The sequence below is a fragment of the Lepisosteus oculatus genome, chromosome 3 (assembly GCF_040954835.1).
Source record: "Lepisosteus oculatus isolate fLepOcu1 chromosome 3, fLepOcu1.hap2, whole genome shotgun sequence".
Lineage (NCBI taxonomy): Eukaryota > Metazoa > Chordata > Actinopteri > Semionotiformes > Lepisosteidae > Lepisosteus > Lepisosteus oculatus.
In genome coordinates, this window is record NC_090698.1 from 1,387,959 (window position 1) to 1,402,726 (window position 14,768).

The 14,768-nt window shown below is 49.9% G+C and overlaps 1 protein-coding gene across 1 annotated transcript; it reads right to left on the reverse strand.

Annotated features, from left to right (window-relative positions):
* Positions 1-157: 157 nt before the first annotated feature.
* On the reverse strand, positions 158-14,203 carry pld3 (phospholipase D family member 3). The gene is made up of 12 exons (XM_006627687.3): positions 13,578-14,203; positions 10,230-10,319; positions 9,387-9,455; positions 8,213-8,367; positions 7,484-7,664; positions 5,915-6,035; positions 5,626-5,753; positions 4,426-4,626; positions 4,083-4,222; positions 3,443-3,608; positions 2,461-2,560; positions 158-1,567 (listed from the first exon to the last, which is right to left on the reverse strand). Exons 2-12 carry the CDS (start codon positions 10,266-10,268, stop codon positions 1,371-1,373), a joined length of 1,497 nt encoding a protein of 498 aa, XP_006627750.3. The 5' UTR covers positions 10,269-10,319; positions 13,578-14,203; the 3' UTR covers positions 158-1,370.
* Between the last annotated feature and the right edge of the window lie 565 nt (positions 14,204-14,768).

Consider the following 14,768-nt stretch of genomic DNA (forward strand, 5'->3'; position numbering starts at 1 on the left):
CAGTAAAGTGGTTCCTGCCTCACGGTGGCATTATCCTGGGTAACACTGAAGAGTTAGAATTCATCATCCTAAACAAACATTCCCACCAACACCGACCATCAATCATTTATATTTCCAATATTTATATTAGACTCATCCCTGAAATCACACTGTCAGGTAAGAATTCCAAATTTCCCTTTATTCCCCTTTGATCACAGTTGAAGGAATCTGGCCACAGGCTTTCTGTACAGAGTCATGAAATGTCAACCTAGAGACTTCCAAGTGACACGCCCTCTACAGAATGTAGACAGATTTCACTGCTCTCTGACGTCTTCATGAAGTCTTTAAGCACGTACCGATGCTCAGAAACAGCACCATGACCTCAAGGATTCAGAGTGTTGTGGCTTTTGAAAAATGTGGAGAAGGTAAAAAATACTTTGGCTATTTGATGGCTGATAAGAAGAAAATATATTATCTATACAACGATCTGTTTTGTAACAGCAATCTTTTAAAGTATTTGAATTTCTAAAGTCTTTTATTTCACAGCACCAACCTATCTGTGAATCAATTAGATTGTTAACTACAGAACTATCAAGTATTTAAAAATCAAAGTAACTATTTCCCAAATGAAAAAACAGTACAAGTACAGTATTGCTAGGTAAACAATAACTCCAAAGTAGGCAGCAGACAGAGAGACCAAACTTCTTTTAGTCTTCCGGTGACCAGATGAATCCGTTTTGTGGAGTTGTGGATAATCAGTTCAGGACAGTCAGATACTTTCTATAAAGGATTCCGTTTTCAGCTGGAGTTCAGCCCTAAGAGATGGGTGTAACATATTCGAATGGCTTTTGAATACTTGTTTTCAAGTTTACAGTTTCACCCGGCTCTATCAGAGAGCCGCAGATCTGGGCGGGGCTATCCCAGAAGCCCAGGGTTCAAACCAGGTCACATGGCGGCTCCCCAGCTGGACAGGACTCTAGTCACACTTATCTATCCACCATAAAGTGTCATGAAGCTGCATATTCCTGACAAGACTCCTGGAAATACAGGGTAGAGAGCAAGTATTATACCTGGGATTGGGGGTATAGTCACACAGCACACAGGAACACTCCTGGGGCACAATGAGCCTAACCAGCAGGCCCTTCGAAGATGGTAGGAAACAGGAGCACCTTGGGAAACCTGGAAGAGCATGCAAACTCCACACAGAAGGTACCCATGGCCAGAATCAGTGCCAGGAGCCCAGTATCTGTGGGGCAGCAGCACTCGCTCCCATTACTGATGACTATTTGGGTGATGCTTTCCTGCAAAGATACTTCTATTGACATCCATTTTTAAAAGGGGTCTTTTACTGGAGCCCCACTGTGGGGCTGGGTGCCCCCTGGTCGCCCCTCTTACTGGCCGGGGCAGAGGTCCTTGGCCCCGGTGGCCTCGCTGAGCGGGGTGCTGTAGGCGGAGTCCCAGTCCCGCTGGAACACGGCCTGCAGCTGCTCCTGCACGGTGCCGCCGGCGGACTGGGCCGCGGTCTGGTTGACCACCAGCGCCGACCCGGCTGTGTGCAGGAAGTAGTCGCCGGACCAGTTTGACGTGCCTGCGTGGGACAGGAACACAGCATCAGGGCCAGAACTACAGCTGGGGCACCGAGCCAGAGCGTTCGTAGTGTCAGGGAAGACACCAGGGAAGTTCCTTGTCCTCAGAGACCTGGATTTTTCTCTCTCCGACAGGGACCTCTTCCTGCAAAGAACACCTGTCTGCAAAGAACACCTGTTCAGCAGGTCCTAATGAGGAAACCTACAGCTCTTTCTTTCTTTCTTTTCTGGATGAACAAAGCTGTCAGAAATACCAGCTATTTAACTGTAGTTTTCTTACGCAGCATTGAACAAAGGCCCGATAAAAATATTTGTATCTGCAGATGACTCACAAGCCTCAGTATAACTAAACTACTGTGATTTTCAAGATGTGCTCTCTGTACTCAGGAAGTGTCCAACACCGACAAAAACAGATTTTAATCTTGAACAGAGAAGACTACGAGGCCGACATGATTTGACTTCAGGGTCAACGCTGAAACACAAACCACTGAAAAAAATAGTGGAAGCTAAGGTGAAGGTTGAGAACAGAACTTCTTTACACAGAGGGTGGTGGAAGAGTGGAACACTTCCTAATCATCAGGAATGATAAGCTCAAGTTCTGGTCCTGCAAGCCCTATCGGTAGCTTTTCAATGAGCAGAGATCCTGAAAGCTTGTCGACACCTCCTAAACGAAGCAACTGATTAATCTAACGAAGTCATTCAGCACTGAGCTGGAATGAAGACCAGACCACACTGTGGACTCTCTCCAGAACCAGAGCCCTGCATTCGATTCTCGCAAATTCGACCCAGCTCAGTTATCAGCGCCAGTGTCAGGGCAGCTGACACGCTGCTGTCAGGTCATCTCGTGAAGGACGCCCCAGTCACCCAGGTCGGTCCCTGTGGTGCGTCAGCTTACCGATGTAGGCCACCTTGTCCGTCACCATGTACTTGTTGTGGTTGACTCTGGCGAAGGGGATCTCCTTCTGGCTGGGTGTGGCAGGAACCACAAACAGCTTCTGTTGAGCCCAAACAACAAGATGAGGTTAAAGCTGCTCGACTGCAGAAATGCTTGGCCCCCACGGGAACCGTATTCCTATGGTCATTCACATGGCCCTTCCAACCTGAGGACTGGTCCAGGTCCTGAAGTAATAGTAGCTACATTTTAACTGCTTCTTTCCCCTGTTCCGGCAGTTTTATTTGGAGGGGAGATACAGGCAGAAAAGGGATCTGGGATGACAGAGCAGGATGCAGGAAGAGCAAGACAGGTGTCATTGCACTCCAGCTGCTGGTGTCCTAGAGTGAAAAGTTCCATTTCCTCTGATCAGTATCATCTGAGGGGAATAATTTAGACTCAGTACTAATCATCGTCCGCAGTAAACCTCAACCAAAGGTTCAGCAATCTCACCTCTAACTGATCTGGCTGACATTTTAATCCAGAGCACCCATTTATGTACAGCTGGGTATTTTACTGGAGTTCCTTGCTCATGGGAACAGCCGCAGTCTCAGCCAGGATCTGACCCCACAACCGTCCAGTTAGGAGCTCAGAACCCTGACCGTTGTTCCACGCTGATACTCGGACTGCACAAACATGAGGCAAAGTCCACATTCACGCCTAGACTCTCACCAGGCCAGATCTTAGACCAGCTCTGAAGTACGCTGAGGACATGTGACTGCCCCCTAGAGGCAGTTTAGGCCCCACTGTTGCTGGTTTCCCCACTTATATTTGCTGGGTAGACTGAAGCAACTGGGGTGAAGGATGATTCTCAACAGCAGCACCTGCAGCCCACAACCGCCCAGTCAGGAGCCCCAAGTCCTAATGGCTGCTCTAAGCAGCGCGACGGTGGGGTGTCGTGCCGGACCAGTTCTGGCGCCCCGGAGTGCGGAGAAGAAGGCCTCACCACTTGGATGTCCAGCTTGCTGGTGGGATCGTGGACCGCTGCCAGCGAGCGCAGGAAGGGGAACATGGTGGGCTCCGAGCTACCCCAACAGCTGATGAGCAGGCGGACCCGGACCCTGCGCTCGTACGCCACCCTGCGCAGCTGGCTGTCGATGTCGGCCCAGTACCTGGGGGGTCAGAGAGGGAGCAGGTCAGCGAATCTGACAAGGCCGACCCCTCGGAGGGCCAGGAAATAAACACAACGTGATGATGGGGGGGGGCAAGAACAACTAACAACAAGACCATCTAAAACGAGGCCTGGAGCCGCTGGAGCTGGAGAGGAAAATAGGGCAGGGTCTTTACATAAAGAGTTGTGGAGGTCTGAAACAAACTGTCCAGCTCAGCTCAGCAGGAACATTCAAGAGGGGGGGATAGACGAATGAATGAGTGTGTGAATGCTGAACATCGATCAGATACTTGCACTGCAATGAGCCAAACTGAGCTGCGAGGAGACGGGCCAATCAGAGACAGACAGTGCTCCTCTATATTCCACCGTGTGAAACATCACATATCTCTTGTACGAATCATGTCAAGTGCCTTGAGAGGGCGCTGCACAGCACAGAAACGACCGCAGCTGACTGATGGACACTGCTCACAGTCACCTCTTGGGGTGGGAGTACTCCATGGTGGGCAGATAGTTCATGACGGCGATGTAGACGAACTCCTGGGCATCCTGGATGACGCTCAGGATGGCCTCCAGGTCCGGAGTCCTGCCATCGCCGCACAGGGCAGGAGGAGCACTCTGGGACAGACAGCAGCTTTCAGAGGGACACCACCGACGGCCACACCCCAACCTCCTGCCTCCCCTCACACGGTCAAATCGCAGCTCAACCCTTTCCTCTCATTTCCCTGATGATCATCTGTCTGTGTTTTTATTACAGTACTCTTATGAGCACGGCTTTAGTCCACTATTAAAATCAGAATCATGACTCATGACTTCTTTACCGACAGGTAGACGTCTGAAGAGGTTCCATTGAGCTCCACCTCCAGGGGCGTGTCCTTGTTGTAGTGGGTGGAGTAGCTGCTGGGCCAATGGCTGGGGATGCTGGCCCCATCCTGGCCCAGGAACCAGTAGGCTTCAAAGATCTTCCCCAGGTCCTGAGCCAAACAGCTGCAGTTGTACACAGCGACCCCCAGCTCCTTCACCTGCAGGACATGATCCCCAGGCCTGTGACTCCTTGCAAACGTTTACAGTGCTTCCCTCATGTCAGTGGTTACATTGTTTTCCATGTTCCTTTTTCTTAATTGGTTCCACAATTTAAATCATTTAAATATAGATTTATTTACATGCATCATTTAAACATAATAAAGACTTGTTCACTAAAAATAAAAGCTCTGCACAGTAAATCTGGCCACAGCTATCACAGCACTCCCACCAGCAGGCTACAGGCCTCTGTGCAGATACATCTGCCCACACTCCATCTCTCAAATTATTATTCATACGCGGCATAAATGAAAAGCAAGCTACCTTCTCAATGGCCAGTGTTCATCACCCAAACAACAGAAAAGTGCAACAACCTGAACAACAGAATCTTATTTACAGAACTAAAGACGGTATTTCTCAAAAACTACCCTATCAGGGACTACGATCAGTGATGAACAGTGTTCCAACGGTCATCAGAGAAGCATCCTGCACAAAAACATATATCACTGTGATATCCTTCCTGACTCCCCACAATCAGTTTTGAAGATACTTTCTAACTTCTAAACAGTGTTACTTTTGTACACATTCATCCAGCCGGGTTTAATAATGGAACAATCTGAGCTAAGTATTTTGTCCACAGTTACACAGTTAGTCTGTGATGTGAAATGTACATACTGTACTGGTAGTTAAATTAGCTTCTGGGAAACTTGTGTCTGTGTGTCTATCTGCCCTGCAATGGACTGGTGTCCTGTCCAGGCTGTACCCTGCTGTGTGGCTGTGGCTTGCTGGGATAGGCTCCAATGTGACCCTGTACTGGATAAAGCAGTTAGAAAATGAATGGATTACGAGTTACGAGTCCACTCCTTCACATTGGTGTCTCAACGTTAGTGCCAGCTCTACAGCAATCCAATAAAATCTAGAGAACATCCAAGAACACACCCCAGGACAGGAAGCAGGCACAGAATGGTAGAAGAGCATTTTTAAGGCAGACATGAGCTCACTTGCGTCAGGGATCTCCAGTCCATGTTGGCACTCCCGATGAAAAAGTGCTTCTTGTCCACGACCCAGAATTTGGTGTGCAGCACCCCTGTGGTGAGCTCCAGCATGTTCACTTCACGCACGTCAGCTCCTGCGGGACAAATACACAACGCACGCTCGACACTGACAACCCACAAGGCTTCCGACTCCAGAGCAGCAGAGTTCGCTCCACAGAGGGGTCATGAGGAAGGAGGCACATCTTTCCTGGATTTGTACAGGCCCGTCTCGCTGGGGAGCTGGGAAAGTTCATACCTGCATCCTCCAGTGCCTGGAGGTCGGCCTTCGGCTGGGACTTTCTGGGGGTGTTGACAGCAACCCTGACTGTGATCCCACTCCGGGCGAGACCCACAAGCTCCTGCAGGATCGTTTCTCCCTGGAGACACAACACAGCAGGACTGGTACAAAGACATATTCATGTCCTCCTCTGCTCTTGGGCAAGATGATAATGATAATAATAATAATAATAATAATAATAATAATAATAATAATAATTGCTTACACTTATACAGTGCTTTTCTGGACACTCCTCTCAAAGTGCTTTACAGGTATTGGGGATCCCCTTCACCCCCACCAGTGTGCAGCCCCACCTGGGTGATGCTCCAGTAAGCTCCCCACACACCAGCTCTCAGTAGGGAGGAGAGCAGAGTGATGGAGCCAGTTCAGAGAGGGGGATTATTAGGAGGTCATGACTGGTAAAGGCCAGGGGGAAATTTGGCCAGGATGCCGGGGTAACACCCCTACTGTTCTCGAGAAACTCCTGGTATTTTTAATGATCACCTCAGTTTTACATCTCATCGAAGGGCCAGCGTTTTTTTAAAGAACACTCATACCCCAGTATCCGAACCTAATTCGTTCCTGAAAATTAGTTTGAAAGGCAGGAGATCAATTGAAAATAAAAATTCCATAATTTCTTATGGGAAAAATCCCACCACGTTCCGAAACGAAGACAAGTTCACTCAATAACCACCCTGAACATACAAACAAGCCAACTATAGCTGTAAAATAATGAATGATCTCATATTTACATTTTTCATTCTTTCATAATAGATAGCTATCCAAGCGATTGACTAGACCGACGTGCATACTGTTGTCAACTACTAAGCTAAAGAAGTTGACAAGAAAAAACCTAGTCAGAAATAAAATGTGTGAAACAAGCAAAACAGCAAACTCTTCCTTGGGGCCCAAAATGAACAGTAACTACAAAACAAACACAAAAAAACACTTTGATAATGAGAGCGCAAGCTTTCGCTGTGTTGGTAAACAAAGCAGTGCTGCCTCACATTGTCCTTACCCACAAACAGCTGTTTGATGGCGCTGAATCCAGATGTTTGCAGAAGGTTCTCGGCTAATAAATTGGTCACTTTCGGACTTTCACAGTCCGGATTAGCGAACTTTTGTTCTTACGAATTACAAGATACAAATTCTTTGTGAAGATTAGCGAAAATTCATATATCGAACGTTCGTATACTGGGGTATGAGTGCATCGTGTTCCCATCACTATACTGGGGACCCACACAGACTGCAGGGTGAGCGCCCCCTACTGGTCCCACTAACACCTCTTCCAGCAGCAACCTCAGCCTTCCCAGCAGCTCTCCAATCCAGGTACTGGCCAGGCTCACACCTGCTGGGCTCCAGTGACTTGCAGGGTGATAATGGCCTCCTCACTGTTCGCTTACGTTGATACGCCAGCAGCCATAATGAAAACCTACAGAGAAGACACCAGCCCTCCAAGACTGGAGCTGAACCATTCTGCCCAAGACAGCGCTGAACTTAAGCTAAGCCAGCTAGAGCGCCCCCTGGAGGACAGCAGGGCTTCCTCACCTGTGCTGCAGACGGCTCACTGGTCTGCGTGTCCCTGTTGCTGAGCGTCCAGTAGAAAGAAGCAATGTCCAGGCTGCTCTGAGCCTCACCCATCAGCTTCAGCCACGCCTGGTAGATGGAGGGGTTGGTGGTGCTGGAGTTGAACTCCACTCCTTCAGGGATGCTCTCCACCAGCACAATTCTGCAACAGAGCGAGCCGGGTGACCCATCTGGGGGCACGGTGAGCTCCGAGCGCCACGCAAGGGTGGGCGTGACCCGCGACTGACTTCTTTTCCTGAGCCAAGAGACACCCCGCCCCCTTTCTTCTGCTGTCCAATCAAAATGCCCGCAGAGGCTTCCTCAATCCAGACATACAAGTGCCAAATAAGACAGTAAAACAGATGCTGAATTGTATGCATATCAGCTCAGAAAGCTTTGGACAGCCAAGACAAATAAGCTAACAAAGAAACTTGTTCCCTAGACTAGTTACTTGTTCACAAGAAGGAAGTTCACGAGTGTTTTAATATTAGAAGAGTCACAGAAAAAAAGCTCTGGACCGGAGGTACTTGAGATGGGCTCGAGGTCCACAGGTCACACACTTTAACCTGCGGAGGCCTGGCACACAAACAGGCAAGTGCCATTGCACAGGCGAGAGAGGAAGATGGAGTTACAGGGGAAATGCAACCCGTTCCTCTGAATGGCAGGAACACGGGGACTGGATGCCGAGCTCTTGCTCTGACGGCTTCCTACCTGCAGGGGTCACCACAGGAGCTGGACTGAGGCATTGACTTGGCAGGGCCGGGCCGCTGTGTTGCAGAGACTGGGACAGGGATCAGCAGCTGGACAAACATCATCCCCAGGAGCAGAGCGGTCAGGAGAGCAGACAGCAGGAAGCACCTGTAATACTGCACACCACCTAAAAGTCACTGAAAACCACACTTCACAGTCTCACTTCACAGGGCATCTTCCATTGAGCCATGTTCCAACACCCATCCAGCTCCCGAACAGTCACTAATGCAGTTTAATACGATCATGAAAATGCTTGCTGTAGTTTATTTCATAGCTGGGATAGGACCTTTGTAGTTATTTTCTGACTCCCATTTCCAGTGTGCTGTGCAGATTTTAAACAGGTTAAAAGTGGATATTTCAAAATATTTAGTTTTGGTTGGACCAAAAATCTATATCACAGAAAAAGATGAGGCTTGATTTTGTTTTGTTTTTTTTTTAAAAAGCATGGCGCTAGTACTGAATTTCTTTATGAGGTATGAGGATGTTTGCTTTAATCATGGGTCTACAGTTGCAAACTAATATCCCTTGAGCAGTCAGGAAACAATTGCCATAAATTTTACAGAGTTTAGAGAATAGCAACATTTTTCTAGGATTCATACCGGCAAAACAGAAAGCAGAATGAAGAAGATCACTTTATTGGCTCTATACAATTTCTTGTATTAGGAATCTGTCTTTTCGCAGACCCCAGCTTGCTCTCCATGAGACACACAGACAGGGAGAGAAGCCTGGGGTCAGAGCGCAGGGTCAGCCATTTATATGGTGCCCCTGGAGCAGCTGGGGTTAAGGGCCTTGCTCAGGGGCCCAGTGGAGTAGGATTCCTCTGCTGGCCGCGGGATTTGAACCACAGAGCCACCCCACTGCCCGTGAAATGCAAGTTTAAAAGATAACTTGTGCCCTCCTGGAAACTGGAAAACAGTTCCTGTAGCTGATTTTCTTCTTCAGCTCTGCGTGTTCAGGAATTGCTGATGCAGACAGCGAATACTTCTGCTGGACTGTGGCGCCTGCTTTGGCAGAGGGGAAGTTGTCACACGCTGCACTGAAAGAGCAACAGCGGAACTTCGACCTGGGAAGCTGGGTCTGTTCTCTCGCCGAGGACTGAAAGCAATCAATACCAGAAACACCTCTGGCTACTAACCTCGTTAAAAAACTTCTGAATCCTGTAGCCGGGCAGTCGGTCCTCCTCTGACATCCTCAACGACACCAGCTGCAAGAGATCTTTGTGTTAGAAATCATTAACAACACACGCCGTCTGTCAAGGGACACTCCTGTCTCATTCTGTATTCAGAACAGTTACAAATGCAGCTGCTGGCTAAATAAAACAGTTTAGCCAGCCACTCTATCACCCTGCAGCCCCCAGCTGGCAGCCCACTGAAGCCCAGCAGTGTGAGCCGGGTCAGTACCTGGATGGGAGACTCCTGGGAAAGCTGAGGTTGCTGCTGGAATAGGTGTTAGTGGGGCCAGCAGGGGGCGCTCACCCTGCGGTCTGGGGGAGTCCTAATGCCCCAGTATAGTGAAGGGGACACTATACTGTAAAAAAGCCTTCATTCTTCGTATAAGGTCCTGACTCTCTGTGATCATTAAAAATCCCAGGATTTTTCTCAAAAAGAGTAGGGGTGTTACTCCAGTGTCCTGGCCAGTGACCAGTCATGGCCTCCCAATAATCCCCATCTCTGAACTGGCTTCATCACTCTGCTCTCCTCCCCACTGAGAGCTGGTGTGTGGGGAGAGGACTGGAGCATCATCCAGGTGGGGGATACACACTGGTGGTGGTGGTGGGGAGTCCCCATTACCTGTAAAGCGCTTTGAGTGGAGTGTCCAGAAAAGCGCTATATAAGTCTAAGCTTATTGTTTCTCACACATTTTCTAAAGTTTAGAGCTCTCTGTAAAGGATATAAATTACAGCTGTTAAATGTAGCACTACAGCATCTTGAAAGCGGTATTTCGCCCAGTCTGTCCTGGAGGCCGAGAGGGCACTCACCTGCTCGTAGGGGACACCTGGGGCCATTTTCGTGGTCATTTCAGCTGCTTTACTGCCTGTCCTCAGCAGCCAGGATCATGTGGAGCACAACTGCAGAGAAAGACGGGACAGCTCTGCTTTAACTGCTGGACTTTGCAGCTGGACTCATATCCTAAACGTCAGAAGAAGACCCTCCCATCCATTTCCTAACCGTTTCATTTCATTCAGAGACCTGGGGGAGCTGGAGCCCATCCCAGCAAGCAACAGGCCTACAGCAGGTCACATCCAGGACACCAGTCCACTGAAGGGCACACAAGGACACGCACACTCACACCAGGGCCAGTTTCCCCAGAAGCCAATTCACCTGGCAGGGTGCCTTTGGACTTCTGGGGGAAAACTGGAGCACCCGGAGGAAACCCACTACAACATGGAGAGAACATACAGACTCCACACAGACAGCAGCCCAGGTCCAGAATCGAACAGTGGGCACCGGTGCTGTGAGGCGTTAACCACTGCGCCACCGTGCTGCCCAAGAAAAGCAAGAGTAAATGAGAAATCTAGAGACCAGTATAAACGCTCATGTCCAGGAAGGGAAGGAGGGAGACGGACTGTAGTTACTGAACATCAGTTCTGGTTCCGTCACTGATGTTAACAGGCACACCGGGCCCACATCAGGAACGTGACCAGAACCGGGGCTCCAGCTGGGTTCGCTCTACCAGGAGGTGGACCCAGATTCTGGACCCAGCAGTTTGAAAAGCCGTCGTGTGCCTCTTCGGTGTGAGCTGTTCGCGTGGCGGACACCTCCCCTCTGCACACCGAGCGGGTGGAAGCTGAACACAGCCCCTCTGCCGGGAGCCACAGGCCCATTCTTCCCCTATTTTCCAACTGACTGAACACTGTAGAAAGAACCCCCCCCCATTGTTTTTAACAGGAGCAGGAAGACCAGGGTCTGTGCACCTACACCAGCACGTCTGTTACAGCAGGAGGCTAGCAAGACCAGCAGACTGACAGAACGAGGCAGGATTACAAAAACACAAGACAAGGCTTCACCTTTTCAGATTTGCCTTATTTTTTCCCCCCCCAAGAGATGACAGAAGAGCCAAAGGATGACACTGGAGTTAAAACGCTGCTGAAGAAAGAATTTAAAGTGTGGTTACAGAGGCCCATTACCACAAGAGAACTCAACTTCTCGCCCTTCACTGACCAGAGGTTGCGACAGCAGATCAGCTGGCAAGTGAATGTGACTGAGTCTTGTGATCCCAAAACTGCTACAACTACAGATTTGGTTCTCACTTGTAACAAACACAGTGGTACTTCAGGCATTAGAAAACTAAGTCCTGCTCTGAATACAGGAGCTGAAATGCCCTAGAAAGGCTCTTCGCTATTCCAAAGAGGAAATGCGTTTCACCACCTTAATCGACAACAAATTTCTGCACGGTCTGTGGCCGCAGCTCAGGACATCTAGTCAAGACGCGTGCTGGAGACACGACAGGTTTCACCAGCTCTCGCTCCTGTTCAGAAACAGAGCTTCGTGCTCCAGTTCTGCCAACAATCCCAGGCAACGCGAGCAGGACAATTCGCTTCCTGTCCTCTTCGGGAAGCTGGAGGGGCAGGTGCTCGCTGTCTGAGGTCCGAGGTACTGACTTCTGCGCCACCCACCCAGGTCCCTGAAACTGCTCGGATTCAGGCATCTTTTCAGCCTTTTTAGCCTCCCGCTCTGTTTCTGGAGGCTGGTGGGAACGTGGCTCGGGCGGGCGAGCAGTTGCTGGCTCATGATGCCGCAGAGAGAGGTTGGGGGGTGTTATGGGGAAGTACAAGCACATTGTTCTGTTGCGAGAGAGGGGTGAGATGAGAAGATAGTGATGTGAGTCACGAGACATTCGTTTCATAACACTGGGCTTCCAGGCCCGCTGAACGGCAAGAGGGAGCAGAAGAGCAGTGCATTTCTGATCTGGCTCTCAGAGAAGCTTTAGAAAGGGACCTGGAATTGGGAACCAGCTTTCCATTCACGCTTCGAACGACAGAAAAACTTCCTCTTGTATTTGGAATCATAGCAGAAGACATATTGGTCTGTCATTCTGCTCGGAGACAGGAGTCCTGGGTTCGATCGATCGATCGTCGTGTTTCCCTTCGTGTCTGTGGGTTCGCTCCGGTGTTCCTGTTCATTCCCGACTCGCACACCTGCTGTCCCATGAGGAGGAGGAGGAGGGATCCTTCCTCACGACCCCACCCTGACTGCAGCAGCAGTGCTGCAATACCGACCCTCAGACAGTCTAAAAAAGATTTTTCCTTGCATTACTGGCAAACAGACCCACCTGAGTTAGTTCTGTCTACAGGGGAAACATGGGTCTGACGGTTCTCCTGCCTGCAGGTGGAAATGTCACGATAGGTGTCAGCTGGAAGGCAGCTCTGTGCTTGTGACTGCTTTGCTATTCCCCAGCTCAAGTACAAGGTCACAGCCGGCCTGTTTTTCGAACTCGCAATGAGTTGATCCAATTTGGAACGAGTCGCCGCGCGCCAGTTCCGGATGGGTTTCGAGCCTCTAGCGACCCGGACTCTCTCGTGGAAAAGCATTGCCCCACGAAGGCACGACGAGAGCAGACTGAAAACCCAAGAGGGGGGATTATTTCGGCCGTGCCCGAGCTCTGCAAACCCACAAGCCCTTCGTGCTTCTCTGCTGATTTTACAGCTCATCTTTCGCTTTAGAGGGATTTCACGGCGATCTCTTCTGCGCCTCTGATAGCTGCGAAGGACTGTATAATTACTCAGTGATTTCATTAGCTGCACTGCCTGGGGCGCTGAAGCCTACAGAGCGACCACTGCCGCCGCTACCAGCTCGTTCCTGCTCCGTGTATCCATCTCCACCCCCACTGGACGGCGCCCGGCGCAAATGACCATTTTTGGTTGAGACAATTACAGGAATCCCTATCCGGAATTACACGGCATTGTAAAATAGTAAATACGATTCATGCACAAACGTTGAACCCATAGTTTGTTAAAACAGAGACACGGTACGAAGAAGCCTTGCCGTGTTCGGTCTGCTCCTAGCGCAACTCGAGTGGCACCTGGTGTTTCATACACGCGAGACAAGCGCACCTATTTCACAGGCGCCTTTGTCTCCTTAAACGATCGCCTGAGTCGGCTCTCTCGCACGAAGTCTGCCAGCCCAGTCGTGCGCTTTACTGCATCTCTCCTCCACCGCAGCTGTCCGGGCTGTGTCCACGGCCCCGAGACACACACGCACACTTGTTGTTGTGAAGCGGAGTCCCGTCGCTGTCCTCCCGAATACAGGAGAGGACTAATCAACAGCACGAGAAACAACTACAAGCACAGGGGTTAGGCTGTGGACCCGTATCGGCAGCAACGTACCTGTCCAGCAGCCCGGATGTCTTCGGTAGTGCGAGCAGCCGGAGCTGTGGGGGTACAGATGAAAGATGAAAGAGGTGGTGCCGTGAGCCGCACTCGGAGCGCAAACTCAGCGCCGAACTTCTTGTTGTGCTGCAATGCGTGACGTCACCCGCGTGGTCACATGACCTCGTCCCGCAGGGGCAGCCCTGCCTTTAAAGAGCCGGCGTCCCGCACTGAAACTCTCCTCGCTCTCAGCGTTCAACACATCGCTAACATTTACACAGCAACGAACAAGCGAATCTTTAGCTCACAACAGTGGTACAGTATTTACATTTAGGCACAGATACCGTCCTTGATATTTTTTTTAACAAGTAGCTAATCGATCCGAGTATCTTTTCTCCGTTTTAAGTGAGTTTCCCCGCAGTTAGCGCTCTAGTCGTCTGATTCGCGAGTTTATTTTGAAAAGGTCGTGTCTGTTCAAGACTGAAAAGGGTCGTTTCTTCAGATCGTCAGTGTGGGACAGTTCTTCACGCCCTGCTCTTCTCCGAAGTGAGCCGGGAGCAGAAGCGTCTTTCTCCAACGCAGTGAATACAATATTCACACCTGATGAAGGCTCCCCGGCCGAAACGTTGTGTTTTCTTTCTTCTCTTTTTAGCAGGGAATAAACCTGTTGTTCCTGTGCAGCCTGCGCGTGCTGACGCAGCTCCCTACGTGAATACACGTGTACGCACTACTGTTGAACATAGTTCAATTTGAACACAACAGCCCATGATTTAAATTCTCCTGACATAACATCATCTGACAGGTGTTTTCCCAGTCTAGAATTTCATCTATGGGTAACTTTCTTTAGCTTTAATAAAATACTGTAACGCATATGGCCGACAGGTACTATGTAAAAGCGAGATCTCTCTTTAGCTCACCGGGCTGGGTCCCTATTGAGTGACGCGGGAGTCCCGGGTTCGAGCCCCCGATGGTGCGGGGCCGACCTAATGCGGCAAGGGCGCCCGCCTGAACCCCCATATTTTTAAATATGCGATTCGCATACGGGAACCACTGCATTTATGTAAAGACCTTGCCGGGAAACGCGCTCGTTCTTGAAAGTTCCCTTTACAGCGAGAGAAAGGGTCTGACGATGAACTTCCTCATATATCTGTAGTGTTGCCCCAAAATAAAAGCCAGCAGCCATATCACCCTGCAACTCACAACTGGCAA